General features: G+C 44.2%; 1 protein-coding gene across 2 annotated transcripts in view; it reads right to left on the bottom strand.

The window, feature by feature from the left end:
* The window catches only part of MEGF6 (multiple EGF like domains 6), a 1,140,767-nt gene that overhangs the window by 283,639 nt on the left and 840,046 nt on the right, over window positions 1-17,082 (bottom strand). For both annotated transcript variants that reach the window (XM_085609125.1, XM_085609129.1), the window contains one exon: window positions 5,548-5,670. In XM_085609125.1, coding sequence (XP_085465251.1) covers window positions 5,548-5,670 — 123 coding nt within the window. The remainder of the gene's footprint in view (window positions 1-5,547; window positions 5,671-17,082) is intronic.

The following is a 17,082-nucleotide window of genomic DNA, read 5'->3' as shown; positions in this document are numbered from 1 at the left end:
GACTTAATAAACGGACTACTTCTCCCATAAACACAACGTGTGGTGTCATAAGGAACAGCCCATCTGGGTGCACGATATAGTGAAATGCGGGATGAAAGTAACCTTCATGCACTTTACTGACGGCCCCTGAGTAAGAAAATTTCGAAACGCGTCGGGCTGACCAGGTGCTTTTAAATTCAGACGTACAGCTGCCCACGCTACTGAACGCTTTGGGGAAGGCGCACGCTGGATCGAGTGCGACCCGCATGTTGGACACCCCAAGGAGCAAGATATTTAAGCGGCAGTCCTGCCACTGGGATCGCACCACCCTGGTAAACGGGGGTCATGGGACCCGTCATTCAGAGAGTCCCGCAATTGAGACCTGCGTGATGGATTGGGGTAGCAATGCAGTCTGAAGCCCATGCAAGAGCCTGGGGATTGAGCATTCATTAAAAAGTGCATCCATTCAGGACTTAATAAACGGACTACTTCTCCCATAAACACAACGTGTGGTGTCATAAGGAACAGCCCATCTGGGCGCACGCTATAGTGAAATGTGGTATGAAAGTAACCTTCATGCACTTTACTGACGGCCCCTGAGGAAGAAAATTTCGAAACGCGTCGGGCTGACCAGGTGCTTTTAAATTCAGACGTACAGCTGCCCACGCTACTGAACGCTTTGGGGAAGGCGCACTCTGGATCGAGTGCGACCCGCATGTTGGACACCCCAAGGAGCAAAATATTTAAGCGGCAGTCCTGCCGCTGGGATCGCACCACCCTGGTAAACGGGGGTCATGGGACCCGTCATTCAGAGAGTCCCGCAATTGAGACCTGCGTGATGGATTGGGGTAGCAATGCAGTCTGAAGCCCATGCAAGAGCCTGGGATTGAGCATTCATTAAAAAGTGCATCCATTCAGGAATTAATAAACGGACTACTTCTCCCATAAACACAACGTGTGGTGTCATAAGGAACAGCCCATCTGGGCGCTCGATATAGTGAAATGTGGGATGAAAGTAACCTTCATGCACTTTACTGACGGCCCCTGAGGAAGAAAATTTCGAAACGCGTCGGGCTGACCAGGTGCTTTTAAATTCAGACGTACAGCTGCCCACGCTACTGAACGCTTTGGGGAAGGCGCACGCTGGATCGAGTGCGACCCGCATGTTGGACACCCCAAGGAGCAAGACATATATATATATATTACCTACTGGCGGTCGCCAGTAGGTAGTTATAGTTAGGACCACGTTTCCATAGGAAAACCTCAACATTCTATTTTGAATAACTTTGGCGCCGGTCGACGAATCCTCGCGAATTTCTCAAAATAGGTGGGGCGCTACGCTCCGCTCCTACCCTGAAAGTCTCGGGGGGATCCGTCAAGCGGGGGCTGAGATAAAAGGGGGGTCCCAAAACGCGTTTTTCCCATGCATTTTTCCATAGGACCTTTAGAACGAGCTACAGCCCGAACGGCTGAACAGAATTACTCAAAATTTGGCAGAGAGGTAGTCCCTAGGTCAAGGAAGTGCCTTTTGTAGGTTTGGTGTAAATCTGTTCAGTAGATTCGGAGAAAATAGCCTTTAAATCAATATATATATCTGAGCCCGCTTACGGTACGCTTACCGTACGCTTACGGTAAGCGTACGGTGGCGTGCGCGAGCGCGATTCTGATTGGCTCTTAGATCTTAGTAAACATTCGAATCGGCCGAAACCAGGAAGCGGCGGCCGCCATTTTCTGTGTATCACTCTGAAAAAAAAAGAGTGAAAACAAGAAAAGGGGGCAATGAGGAGAGTTACAGACCCCCTTACATTTGTGAGGGGGTCAAAGAAGGACTGTAAAGTACAAAACAAACATTTATTGATTTTTAAAAAAAATCACGGGGTACGCGTACGGTAAGCTTATGGTAAGCGTACGGAAGAAACATGGCGTGCGCGAAGGAGATTCTGATTGGCCCATAGATCTTAGTAAACATTCGAATCGGCCGAAACCAGGAAGCGGCGGCCGCCATTTTCTGTGTTTCACTCTGAAAAAAAAAGAGTGAAAACAAGGAAAGGGGGCAATGAGGAGAGTTACAGACCCCCTAACATTTGTAAGGGGGTCAAAGAAGGACAGAAAAGTACAAAAAAAACATTTATTGATTTTAAAAAAAATCACGGGGTACGCGTACCGTAAGCTTACGGTAAGCGTACGGTAAAAAAAATAAAAAAAAATAAATGAAAAGCAGATTTAAGAGTTTGCTCATCATATGTCCTCCATGTGCGCACGGTGCGCGAAGCGCATCGTGCGTTCATGGCCCATCTAGCGTAATGTGGGCACGCGGTGCGCGAAGCGCACCGCGTGCTCACTGTGCGCGCACGGTGCGCGAAGCGCACCGTGCGCGCATGGAACGAACTGCGTTAAGTGGGCGCGCACGCCACAAATGGCGTAAAGTAACTTAGCATTTAAAAAACCGTACAAATTCACTGAAAAAACCATAGGTTTCACACATGTTATAGTTAGCTGGACATTTTACTGATAAAAAACCAATGAAATTCCCCCGTTATAGTTACTGTAGGCAACTATAACTCACGCGACCGTAATCCTCTGCTGATGACATATGTGTCTTTATGAAAAAAAAATATTTGTAATATATGTATAGCTAAAATTTAATGGAAGAAGACATGGGCAAATAAGTGTCTAAATACAGTATTAGCATCAGCAGAGGATTGCGGTCGCGTGAGTTATAGTTGCCTACAGTAACTATAACGGGGGAATTTCATTGGTTTTTTATCAGTAAAATGTCCAGCTAACTATAACATGTGTGAAACCTATGGTTTTTTCAGTGAATATATATATATATATATCTTCAGAGAACTCCGCCCATTTCTCCCAATGCCTTGGAGAGACGAACACGGACCCAGTGACTTTGTGCAGGTTTCTTTATTGCATCGATGCACCCAGCACCACCGCCATGACGCGTTTCGGCCCTCAGGAGGCCTTGATCACATGATGCCATGAGGAGTGACCCACAATTTAAAGTGACAGTGCAATACCACGTGCAATTGAAGCAGATAGACATAGAAGAAATATATGTATATCACTAGTAACCATATACTATTAATAAACATTGCAGTCCCCAACATGATAGTAAAAATCAATAACAACAATTGTGCAAATAAGCAGCCAGTGCTGAATGGAAATGTGCAAATACGCAAATAATAAAAAATCCTATTAAAATGATTCAAAATTGTCAAATTTTTACTTTTGAATTTAAAGCAATGGGTGCTTTCGCAGGCAATAATTAATTCATTAATTAATTAATATGTGCAGATACGCTTTCAGTGCCACATGATATCATGCAAGTAAGCTAATATCAATGAATTATAAATATAATCAATAGAAATACAGCAGAATACCCAAAGTCTGCACGACTGTGCAGACCCAAAGCCTGCTGGTGAGCCTTCCCATTGCGGATTGCATAAATGCGTAAAATGCCAAAAGTGATACCCAATATATATATATATATATATATATATATATATATATATATATATATATATCCGCAAAGTGGAGCTTCACTGTCATTGGCGGGATTTTTCTCTTGCATATGTGCTCCTCTACTTAGAAAGTAGTCCACTTTAGTGCTGGTTCTGGAAACCCCTTCTCTGCTTTCATTTCTGCTCCCCTGCTATCATTTCATGTTTTTATTTATTTATTTTTCCAATGTGCCGTTTCTTACTTTTTCTTGGCAAATATATGCAAGCCACTTTTTAAAGGCAGTTTTATTTTGTATTGCTTTTACACTTTTAATGTCTCTTGTATGTGTTTAAGAAAGAAACCTAATTTCCTTTGGCGATGTTGTTATTTTAACCTTCATACTGAAGACCACGTGGCACACAGCATATCTCACTTCGTCAACCCATATTTACTCTCCTTCTACGTTCCAGACCACACCTCTCACATTGTTCCTTTTTTTGAGTCCCATTTCACTGAATTACTTTGCCTAAATCAAGATCCAAAATAACAAGCATTTGCAATGAAATAGGTCTTGCATTGGTGAAACTTTGAGCTATTGCCGTTGCAAATGCTAATGTTGGTTTGTCTAGAAAAATGCAGCAGTTGCAGAAGCAGCATATCAACGGGGGCACGTGGGAGGATGGACAGGGCAACAACACCATAAACAAGCACTGGCAAAGAAGATGGGGCACAACCAACACACCAGTCCAGGGGCACTGTATTGCAGGGGGCAACTCATAAGAGCCCAGTGTCTGTTGGACCCTAGCCTCAGGGCAAGCTACACCCTGTTATGCTGCGGCACAGGACGAGGGGCAGTGGGGTTAGTTGCAAGTGGAACAGGTAGGGTTGCGGCTCAGTGAGTTGTAAGGGGCAGGGCACAATGGGCAAATTGCCCACCATGTAAAGGGAGTGTTGAGGAGAAACAGTAGCAGAAACATCCGGTTGGGCCTGCAGTGTGTACGAAGTCAGCGTGTGATGCTGTTGCAACACACAGCATCAGTTCTGGCTAGAGCAACACCCGTATTTCCACTGTTATGCTCTAGTGCAGCGACCATTGCTAGATTGCGATATGTAATGGAATGAAGGAATATGTGAGGCATCCCGCAGCTTCTTCTTGATAAGGAATTAATTTCTTGAACGATACGTTACAACTGTTTCTACCTAGTAGCTCATAGGCATCATTCCACCAAAACGGACAAAGATAAAAATGCTGAAAAGCCGCTACGGTATGTTCTGTGGGTGGTCTTTGCATATGTATTTAAAGATGCAGGCAGTGGCTAATTGGAGGAATGTTCCGGGAGGACAGCATGCATATTAAAGGGATGGTGATCTGCTGAATAGGTGCACGGGCACCATTGTTAAATTTAAAGCATGGCATGGCACCCTGTTGTCCAAAAAAATAATGTTCTAAAAGGTGATTTAGGCGTACTGCACAGCACAAAAGAAAGGAGTGTGGCCGACATGTTAAATGTGAAGTGCAGTGTGGCGTGTTGTAAAAATAAACATAATTAAAGATAAAGCTCAACGTTGCAGCGAGTGATTTTTGTAAATATAAAGCGGCCACACAAGAGGAGCTGCCGCCATATTTTAAGTTAAAGCGCAACGTCGTGGCGTGCCGAGAGAGCTTTTTGAATATATACAGCGTCAAATAAAGCACAACCTTCAAAGCAGCTGAAGCCAAGGGGGGGGAGCGAGAGTTAAATGAAAAAAGAGTGCTCAGACACTAATAAATAACATGACGAGTTATCACATGTAAGAGAGGCAGCCATCATGGGAGGTTACAAAAGTAAAAGAGCGGGACTAGTGGCCATATTAATCAATGAAAAATAGCCATTTACAAAGGACTGTACAAGGAGCCAATTAGAAAGATGGGTGTTGCTCAATGCCCATATCCTGAATTCAGCATGTCTCAAAGAGACAGCGCAAGCGCTGCCTAGGCGAGACCTAAAAAAGTCTAACAAGGCTGGCAGTGCTGTGCACGCTTAGAAGGGGTGATTCCAAAGCAGGCCTCCAGATGCGGCATAAGGACGTCACGCAGTTTACGTTTAATTCCTGAGCATCACAAGGCCTACTCACTAATGCAGGTTCTGCCGTCCGTGTGCAGTCGGAAGCCTGGCTTGCACTCGCAGTAGTAGGAGCCGAGGGTGTTCACACATCTCTGCTGGCAGCCCCCGTTGTGTACCTGGCATTCATCGACATCTGGGGAGGAAGAAAGTAAAGGAGTTATTATGATGTGGGCATTAGGACAGCAAAGCAGCTAGCCTTTTAGAGGCAATTCCATTCAATACAGTGCTGTGTCAGTACAAGCAAAAACTGACAGTGATTGCTAGGCTCCTATGAGAGGCCAACATCTTAATTCACATTTATAGTGATGTTTTAGGCAGATTATGGTTTATTCGGAGCATTTGCTTGGAATTATTATAACCAGGAAGTGACTGTTCCTCAATGAAAATATATGTAGCCCATACCTTTGCCTGGGACTCGACAAAAGGGATTGTCTCTAACGAATGGTCTGCTAGGGGGCTCAGATTTTTAAGTGACCATAAATATTTATTTTTACACTGCACATTATACCTTACAAAATCATCACCACCCTACGTTTCCCTGCCGAGTAAATTCATACATAGCATTGATTCTGGCAGCGATAATCAAAATGTATGGAGCATTTAGAACACACCCTAAAGCAGCATCAAAAACAGAATATTAGACAGCTCTGATCCTCACACACCACACCAAAAACACACCCACTGACATTGGCTGCATGACAATCCCAGGCTCTTTCAACCGAGCACTTTCATTGGTTCCACGAAGTGCTACATAGACACAACTCCATTGCGATTCCATCCGCGGGTGGAATCCCTAATATCATCACAGCCTTTCTGCCTCGTTATAATCCTGAGTAGAGTGACGCCCTCCAAGAGTCGGTATCGCTCTTGGCAGCAGTCCATAATGCTATATTATTGCCCAGACCTGGGGTCATTAATGCCACACGCACTTGAATTCCTACCTTTATATCCCTCCCAGTTCTGCCTGTAATCTTAGCCTAAGTTTACAACAAGTTATCCTGCGAGAATGGTTCTTGAACTGCTCAATATCTATAGAAGCAGAGTGGAATGTGATTAGGCTCATGGGCTGTCCAACTCACAACACAACAATGTGTTCCATTCCTTTATCAAATTTATAGTGCTCGTGTCTGCTGCTCATCATTTGAAATATATTGCTTAGCCATCTGGGAATATGTTAGCGCCAAGTCAATATACACAGCTGTGCATCATTGCAATTCAGATGCCTTCATGAAGTAACCGTGTTTAGACGCAGGTTATTCCTTAATTAAGAGGATTTAAAATGAAATAAATTCTTTGCCAACAGAAACCTCATGGTGATTTCTACCGCGATGGAAAAATGGGTTACGTGCATTGTATGTTTGCAAGAAACTGGGGTTCTGTGAAAAATGAATGAAGAGTAAAGTGCTGAAGGTCACACACATAATCAAAGGTGGACAGTGGATTTTGTAGGAAGGTGGAGTATTATGCATGCAATATTATCACAATACTCTAAAGATTGGCCTTGGATTCACAAAATAATAAATCCTTAGCTCAGTCCTGGTAGAGTGGTAAAGAGAGTCAGACTTTACTAGAGGAACATGTGTTAAGCATGTCAGAGTACCAAAATGGATGATAAGTAATTGACGCGACTAATTAGAAATCCGATGCCAAAATATAAAAATATACTGTATTTTTATCTTAAGTTAGACACCAAAATGAACAAGATTGGATACATATACCCGGAGTTATAGATTTTATAAGAAAACATAAATCACAGCAATTCACTACTGCAGAACATTTGAATTGCGGTCAATAGGAAATGGTGGTAGTGACAATAGGTTAAGTGCAGGTCCAGTTGCGTGGAAACAATGGAGGATAAAGATGATGCAGGTCCCAGGACAAAGCCACAATAGTCAGTTCAATTTTACCTGGCCGGAGAAGCCTGGGTACAGAGCAGGGAGCAGCAGGATAGCTGCTTTTACCGTTTACCTGCCTGGTGCTGCAGGGAACAAGATGCAAAATGTACTAGACCATCTGGATTTGGGAGACTCCTTGGTGAGCCCGCTAGTCCAACGATTCTTCTGATCTGGTGCGGTGTTTTACCTGCAGTCTGCAGGGTACTAGTGTCACTAGTCCAGAGGTGTCGGGAGTTGCCTTTGGGTCTCAAAGGGGTCCCTCTGTCTGGGAAGTCAAGCTTTGGTTCAGGATGAGTTGCAGTTCTGCAGTTCCAGGAATGTTGTCAAAGATGCAGAGTATCGTGCCTTTGGTTTGTGGAGCTCTAGTTGTCGCAGACTCTGCCTCTTTTTTGATCTTCTTTAAAAGTCAGATCACAACCAAGGTTCTGATGTCAGGGATGGCCCTGAAATCTTAGATTTAGGGGTGAAGGTGCAAGTGGCCAATGGGCTACTAGCCCCAACAGCTAATCCGCCCCTGAGGTTACCACATCCAGTGTTGTAGGTCACCTTTTCTCCCCAGAACCCACTATTTCTACCACTTTTAAAAATGGCTTTCCTTAGACGTACAGACCGGCCTGCCCATCCTAGAGAAATGGCTAGCCGTCTGGGGGTGTATACCTACTGCATATCTAATTTCCCACCTGCTAGGGTTCAAATGTGTATGGGGCAGGCGGTGGGCTGTTTCCTCTCTTGGGAGGCAGCCCAGGTGCATATTAGAGGTGGTGTAGCCGTTGAAGCTCACTTCCTTGATATGCCACTTCACTAGCCATCTTGAGAGGGAGAAGGTGTGACCTCCTTCCTGCTGAGGCCTTTGTTCCTGACTTTTGGGAGTGATCACACTTCCTTGCAGGGGTCAGAATCCTGTATTGGCAGCAGCAGCCACGGGCTGGCAGCCAGAGCACAGTGAAGCTGGGGCAACCAGGTGGGAAACCTCTTAGGTAGCCACCCAGATGCATGCCACATCGCCCTCAACACGAGATTCAGGTCAGGGGTGTGATGGCACATTCTTTAATACCAAATATGACATATTTAGGCAGTATCATAATAGAGCTGGCGACCTCAGGTTTGACTGGGTGCCAGCCCATGTTATCCTATAGATCGCCTATCACTTATAGTAGCCTTTAATGGTAAAGGCCACTATAGGGACAAATAAGCTTGCAATTGGATGTCGACTCCTTCAATATAAGGCACCCTGCCTCCTGGGCTCAGAAGGTCTTTCTTAGGGATAATTGACATATATTAAAAATTGTACATTGACTTTGCCACACATTGTGAGGGCAAAGTCACAATGGAATAGGTTACCCTGTTACTGCAGTCTGCAATGGCAGGCCTGCTGTCAGTAGTTTACTTGGGTCACTCAGGGTGGCACAACCAGTGCTGCAAGACCAAGGGACTCCTTTACCACCCATGCCCTGGGTACCACTGGTACCACATACTATGGACTTATAAGGGGGTAAAATCCTTGTCAATTGGGGTTTCTAATTTACTCATTCCAGTTTGAGGGAGAGAGCACTGGCACTGGGGCCTGGGCCTGGGCATCAGGCTCCATTGCACTTTCAGAGTCATAACCATCAGCATTGCAGCAAAAAGTGAGGGTGCTGACCACACAAAAATGTCACTTTCCTACAGGTTTCTTCAGAGAATTCAAATTAATTTCAAGAGACTCTGCCATTAACAAAGCCATATCCTACATGACCTGCAGGTGTTGTAGCCAAACTTTAGATAGCCTAAGAGAAGAACGATGTATCTTTGCCGAGTTAAAGTCATTAAAAACTGTGTTGTCATTCAGACTTAAGAGAGAAGCTGGTATGGCACAAAGATAGCCGTTGGAATTTTATCCACCACCATCAGATTGATAAATTCTCCTAAATGAAATGTGCTAGCCATCAAGCAGCGTCCTTGCATAACACCACTGTGATCTGTGTCGATTAGGCTATTAATAACAGTATTAAAATGATTGGCTGAAACTTTTGTAAACATGTTGTAATCTTTATTAAGAAGCATTATAGGGCTGTATGAAGCTGGAGCAAATTCAGCTTTCCCCTTCTTGAAAAATTAATTACCATCCTTTTTTTGAAAGATGGAGGAATACACCCACCGGCTAAGATAGAGTTGAATAAAATCATCAGAGGGCTACTAACAAGTAGCTGAAGAGTTTATAAAAGTTTGCCCCAGAACCATTGCCTCCAGGGGATTGAAACCCAGGGAGTTGCTTTGTCACTTCTTCGATTTCACCCCCATCAATTGAACAGCCAACCAGTTCTCTGCCTCTCGCCCTAATGCCGGTAATTGCACTTCCTGAAACAAGTGGTCTATAGAGGCCAACCCCAAGCTCATAAGTTCACATGATAGCTAACTATAACTAACAACATTGACTCGCATCCTTCTTCATTAATATAGTGAACTGTTACCTCCCCTTAAATGCCCTTGCAGTGTTTGTGCAATAAATACCACAAGAAGATAACTATAAACAAAAAACCTTACATGCATGTAGCACAGTATCACACAACTGTATCTCTGTGTTTTACTCATTTGCAGTGACCCCTCTAGATGCCCTCTCCCTTAGCCGTAGTACCCAGAAAAAACCCTATGCCCCCGAATCTCTCCACCACTCCCAAATCCATAGTTCCTAACCAGGGCGGGACTGGCAGTAGCGGGCGCCGGGCATTGCCCCGGTGGGGCAGAAAGGTGTGGGCCAGTTTTGTCACGAGGGGCCGGTTTTGCAGCAGTGCTGCAATATCGGCCCTCTGTAACAAAAGTGGGAGCGGTGCTTCTTGTTAGCATCCCCCATCCCTGCTCCTAGGGCCGGTCAAGCAGCAGTCTGCCAGTGCTGGTTGCTGTTTCCAATCCGGCTCTGTTCTTAGTACCCGGAAGCTAAAGCCACCACTCTGCTATCTAATGGACAGTAGCGGTCCGTGGAGGGAGTTCCGTGGGGCGGTGAGGCGGGCGGGGGAGGGGCAGGGTGGGGAAATGTAAACACCGGAATATGGATGAACGGAGGTAAGTACACATTTAAATAAATAAAACGAATTTCCTTGCACGCGCTGCTACTCAAGCTTACTCTATACTTGATACATTTCTTTCTGTAGCTGAATCGTTGTTTCTTTCTGTAGCCTATGTATGTCCTTTAAATCAGAGATCCTTTGCTCAGCCTCAGCATCTCTAGAATTCAAACCCTGCAGGCCTTTCTCAATACCAGTTATTGATGTTAATTCAAGCTTAGATGCAGCAGAGCCATTCAAACCACCTTTACCAGGCTCATTCAAAAGGCTATCTTCCTTCTGACGCATACTTCGAGAGATCTTCCCTTCAAACCATGGAAAGAATTGGGTACTGTGGCAAGCCTTTGGAGCAGCTGTTGAAATTGTTGGCAGTCCCACCCAGGCGGGGTTCACCTGTAGGTATATTTGTATAAGATGATCTTCCTTCAGGCAAAGGGGTCCGGGTGACCCCTTCTGCACCTCTACCGCCAGGATTGCGGCAGCTGACCCACTCAGCTTTAAAGGGCTTAATCCGGAACCATCCTTCAGTGTAGAATAGTAAGAAAGTGCCACTCGCTCACCAATATCTACCATAGTTTGAGCCTGCGGCTGTAGAATGGGTGTGGTTGCCATACAGAATTCAATATTTTGAGCTTTTTGAGCAGAGAAGAGTGAGTTGAAAGCCCCACTACCTGACAGAGTTTCTGTTTACAGGAGCCTTCTAGACTTTTCATCATTTTGCTAAGCATCGTTTCAATACCCTCATAATTCAAATTTATATGGGATTCTAAATATGCCTTTACACTGCGTATCCCCTCCTTCCTGGATAGGGCTTTATCAGTTCGCCAATCGTAATTATTATAAGTAGAAAAAAGCCCTGACAAATGGCTTGCCTTACTGCCGCAACCCAGTGTGGCCACTTTGTCCTTAGCATATATCTGCTTCTGTCACAGCCACAGCAGTCGCACAAGCACAGCACAATCCAAGCAACCAAAAAAAAATAAGTAAGGCTACAGGTGCTCATTGGCTTGTCCACAGGACTTTTTTCTACCAACCAGCCATTGAGCTTCCTTAACCAGTTGCCCATAGAAGAAAGTTCCCACCGGGCACACAAAGGCCGGCTTTACCCAGAGCCCGCACTTCCAGGCTTCTGCTCACTATGAGGCTCTGACGGGGACAATGCAACCCTGTCCGGTCCATGCAGCAAAACCCAGCTGTGGAATCCTACAATTCAATAGCAGTACAAGTTTCCTGCTGTCCACTCCAGAAAAGCTCGCCACTCTTGTCTCTCAGCATTTGGGGCGCCCAGGACAGCATTCAGAGCGCCAACATGGCTTCGACCTCCCTTCCATGCAGCTTGAGGCGCCATGATGGGATTAAGGCAGAGGCCTGCAGAGTTCACTCCCTCCCCCCCCCCCATCATCCCAGTCATTTAAAAATTCTGACGCCTATTGTTCTTCTGGGTGCAGAGAAAGCATTTGACCTCTTGCGCTGGGATTTTTTTAATTTAAGATTTTGGAGAAATTTAAGTTTTCATGAATGGTCATGAGGGCAATCTTTCCGCTTTATGAAAATACTTAGCCCCAAGTTATTATAAATAACACGTGTGCTGGTACATTATAACCAACCCGAGGTACCCAACAAGGTTGCCCCCTTTCCCCAATTTTGTTTGCCTTATTTATTCAACCATTAGACCAATTTCTCTACTCACAAAAGGGAATTGTACCCGTACTGCAGGTGGGGCTAAATTATAATTGTATCCAAAAATAATTAACATTGAGACCACATTGAAAGGTATTCAGAGGTATACTAAACAGGGGAGGAGTGTATAAAATGAATAAATCTAAAACACAGCTTTTTTGATTAACATTACTCCGGATGTTTTTCTAGGTCAGCTTAGGGCTAATTATGATCGGAATCCAAAGAAATATCTAAGAATGTATTATTCTGATTTAATGCTGGATCTTTATTTTTTCAATTATATTCCACTTTTAGGCAAAATTCAGTCCTGTTTTGAAATTTGGAAATTACTCCCCCTTTCCATTATAGGTCGCACCTTCCTTATAAAAATGTCGATTTTGCCCCTTGTGCTATTTTTATTTTTATATGTAGAGTGAGATTTTTTTACTAGATTGCATAATATGGTGACTTCATTTTTTTGGAGGAATAAGACACCTTGAGCTAATTTGAAAATGTTACAACTGCCTAATCAGTAGGCGATTTGTTACACAACAATAGGGGAACCCAGTATTCAGCCGGACATGGGCCAATAATAGTATAAACAACAGATGGTCCAACCGACCAATATTTGTAAAGAATCTTGGTATTGCACCCACATTCAGCAATTAATTAAACAATGACAAAATATTGAACATTTTTCAAGAATTTTAATAATGTAGATTCATCCAAATTTTCAATATCAATAGTTGCTCCAATAAACGTAAAGTGAATTAAGTGCTCAGGGAAGTGCTTGTGATGGGTTGGGAATGTAAAAGGTAGAAGTAGTGATAATTACAATATCTACAATGATGAGAGAGACCTGTCTAGCAATGTTTGAATTGCTAACTAGTTGAATCGCAAGTAGCAAGATGTTCTGAATACGTATGCCATCATCCTCCTCTGGGTATAAATAGCAAGTACAGGTCAAAGTAAAGGAAAAGTTGACGTTTCGACCCCAAAGAATGACGGAAGGCCAGTGGTTCCTTAAATCTGCGCCTTCCTCAGGACAGATAAAAGAGCAACCTCAAACAACACTGCTATGCGGGTGGTGAAAAACTTAAAGGGAGGGGCTGTGAATCTCCTAATCCAGAGAATGACACACACGGCGCATAATCACACAGGTCCAGTTTGAGACACTAGGTTGCAGTGAAAATGAAGGCTTCAGGGAAGTATTGACAAAATTCTCAATTATTTGAGTGTGGTGCAATTTAAGTGACATTAATCACTATTAACAGGAGGCTTCTGTATGTATCTTTAGTTCAAAGTACAAACTCCATGTGCGTCTCGGACTAACATGGGACATAGGTGTAGGGTAACATTCTGATTTAACTTTGGATAAGCATTATTGGCACTTTATCATACCAGACCATAGGGTATTTAATCAGGTTGCTGCTGTTATTGAGGTGCATGAATTAAGCAGTAGGTGATACCTGTCCTTTAACAGAGCTCCTTAGGGAGGCTTCCAGTTGAATGTCCATATGGTACTGGGGCATGGCAGCATTCCTGCTCGTGAAGCACTGACAAGCACTATTTCCACTTTATCATACCAAGCCATGGGTTATTCAATTAGGTTGCTGTGGTCACTGGGTTGTTCAACTATGCACTTTAGCTGACATTTGCACTTTATGTTAAACCCTGTTTACTTTGTTTACTAAATTGGGTTTAGCGTGAGAAACCTTGGGTAGTTGCATGGGAACGCCCATGCTCCACCCATGGAATGCCCCCTTGGCGCTAAGTAATGCAAAGCATTACTTTCCTGTTCGTTCCAGTGCTAAACAAGTTTAGCACTGGAAAGTAAATCGGGGAAAAAAAGATTTTGCACCAATTTGAGTCACTTTTGTGACACAAAAATGGCACAAAAGATTAGTAAACCTCCCCCCAATGCCATGTTGAAGTTAAGAACCATCTCGAGTTTGATTGGGAGGGTCAATGGTGGGTTTCTGATAAAATATTTATAAATAAAAAAATATTTATGGATGTATCTGACAATTCCAGTTTTTAGGTCTGGTGTTAGCCAAGACCTTTTTGATTTGACTAAAATTATATGAATAATATACTTCTATGGGCTTTCAGCGAATCTTCGCCTTCGATTGGTCTGTTATTATATAATTCACATTTTTCTTCTGCCCACTACAGCATACAGCCTGCAGCAGTGGGTCTGCGCACTTTGGCTATTGGCTAACGTCACTATGAGTGATGGCATTCTGCCCTTTCACGAAGAGCTGACACACACATGCACACACACGCGCACACACACAAGTTCACTTCAGTGCCACGGACTTCTTTGGCAATGTATGATTTCTGGGATCCAAATTTTTGCTTTTAGCCTTTTGTTTGTAGAGTGCGGTGAGAGGTGTGGCGCAGTGGCCAGAGTGGCTGACTCCAGAGCGCAGGGCTCATTGCTCGATCCCTGGCGCTGGCGGCAGCTCAGCTCAGCATCATGTGACTCTGAGCAATAGCTCACTTAATCTCCCCAACGTCCCCCAGCGCCTGGATACCCTTAGGGGTGATGGGCCACGCTTTACAAATCTGGAATTATTTATTGACAAAGGTCTTGCAGCACACACAACAATAAAGTTCTGCAAAATCCATGGCAAGACAACATGAGCATTGACAAAGACAAAGGACTAGGAGGCTTCGCCAGATGCACTGCTTTGCCAGAGCTTGTTTACATTTGGAATGTGACAGCTCCTACTTACAGCCTGAGTGCAGCATATTAGAAAGTGTAACTAATTATGAGCATTTACTCATAAGGTCATAGTTGGATTCGAGCCCAGAGGCTTCTAGCAAGCCTTGCTCAGTAACTGAGAAAGCAATGGAATGGAAATGTTAAACCCATCCATAGGATATGGGAACCTCGGCGGATATTTAAACATATTAATGCAGCAGTGTGGCTTAACACTCGGCTCTTCTACTATCACAATCTACCCTGCTCCAGACACACAAATCAGTGTTATTAACATTACCTTATGAAATCTAATACAGGCGCTGACAGCAGCACCAGAAAAGTAATCCGCGAATACGGAATGCATGTATTGCACTTTTACTGGGTGAAAGCTATGTAAGTTTAGTTACTTAATCACCAATTCCTTTTTCGTGAATGTCACTCAAAAAACATGTTAGCAGGCGGGCAGGCCCAAGAGTTTTCATGTGAGATTTCTAGATTTGAAAAAGGCAATGAGATGACGTGTTTGTGATAAATTCGGAACAGAATCTGCCAGGAACCATTTTTTTTATATAAGAAATGATATTAACTAATCTCGATTATTTTCCAAAATTGCCGTCACCAGCTGTAATTTTCTCGATGCTTGCATTATGAGGTTACATGTAATAATTTTCTTCAAATATGTCCAAGCCATGTTTTTGATGCTGTTCTTTTTACCATAATTCATTGGGACTCCAGAACAGATGGTGCTGTTACCTTGTGGATAAATCCTAACGGACAGGTTACAAATACATTTTGTGAAGTAATCTGTTTAAGCGCTGTTCCAAAAATCGGAATGCGCCTCCATATGTCTAGCATAGCCATGAATTAGATTTGACTCTTGAAAGGTAGAAGTTCACATGAAAATAAGGTTCAACACTCCCAAAATGCAGTGGCAGGCACCACACAATGAAAGTGTGCGTGTGTGTGTGTGTGGGGAGGGGAGGGGGGGAAGGTGCAGGTTATTGAGGGTAAAAATAAGATATATATATATATATATATCTTACCTCTCGCTGCCCCGACAGCCACCTTGGAGCTTCACTTCCTACAGTCTCTGCAGGGAGGGCGCAAGCTCCCCACCCAATCCAGACGCTGCTCTCATGCTATGAGAGCAGTGCCAGGATTGGTCTGAGCGGCCTGGTCTACGGCTCAGACATTGCCTGGAAGCCTGCAGCTTTTCTCCCAGCTGGGTTGGAGAAATAGAAGTGCGCATGTCTGTTTGTCCGGCCTAAAACGGCCAGCCAATCTTGCATGCGCACTTCTAAGTGCCCACCATTCCTGCCTATCATGGCCCAGACCGCCCTGCACGCACACACCGGCAGCCAGAGCCCGTCACAGAAGAATAAAATTATATTATTGTTTTAATATCATTGTATTTTTCTGTGACTGACTCTGACCAGTCGGGAAAACTCCTCCGCCATTACGGAGGAGCCACCCCTGCCAAAATGGTAGTCTTAGACAGCAAAGGAGGGAGTCGTTACGATGTAAGCAACCTGATTACTGCGGTTGCAAGACCTGATGACAAAGATGTGGCACAGGACAATAGACACACTATGAGTCTAACCTAGAATTTAACAACGGGCAGAGAGATGAGGAACAGAGAGGGCTCATACAAAGGCATATGAAGCACATATTTCAATTGACGCAGGATCAGGGTGAATTCCAACAAAAACATACAGTGACTCCAAGACCAACATTAAAGAGTGAACTAAATCTTCAGGTTCAACTGGTGCACCAGGGTAAAATAGCCCAAGTAGCAGTGTTTACGGCACATCCCTGATCTGACACCTCCAGGTTCAATCGGCTCCGGGTTGTTGTGAATGCAACGCTGAGATTCCACCCCAGGACTGAGAGGTTAGCACAAGAACGTAGACTCATGATGACGGTTGCTCTGAACCAGCCGCGTGGCACGTGACATCAGTGAAGCGGGGGATGGACCACTCTTAGGTTTCATGAGGGTGACCCAGAGGCAAACTGAACTCCATGAAAGTTGGAAGAACTTTTTGAGGTAAAAGGTCGGTAATGTTGTGTGACATCAATCTCATGTCACGACAGCTTGGCCTTGTGCACTGTCTGTGCACAGGCCTGTTGCCTGCTCACCACATGACGCCTTGATTTCTTCCTGCCCTGGTACCTTATGATTATTGTATATATTTGTGTATTTATATGTGCTGCTCACCACTTTAACAGTTCATTTAGATCGTTTC

This window comes from Triturus cristatus, chromosome 1_2, assembly GCF_964204655.1.
Source record: "Triturus cristatus chromosome 1_2, aTriCri1.1, whole genome shotgun sequence".
In the NCBI taxonomy this organism is placed as follows: Eukaryota; Metazoa; Chordata; class Amphibia; order Caudata; family Salamandridae; genus Triturus; species Triturus cristatus.
This window is presented reverse-complemented; position numbering and strand designations above follow the sequence as displayed.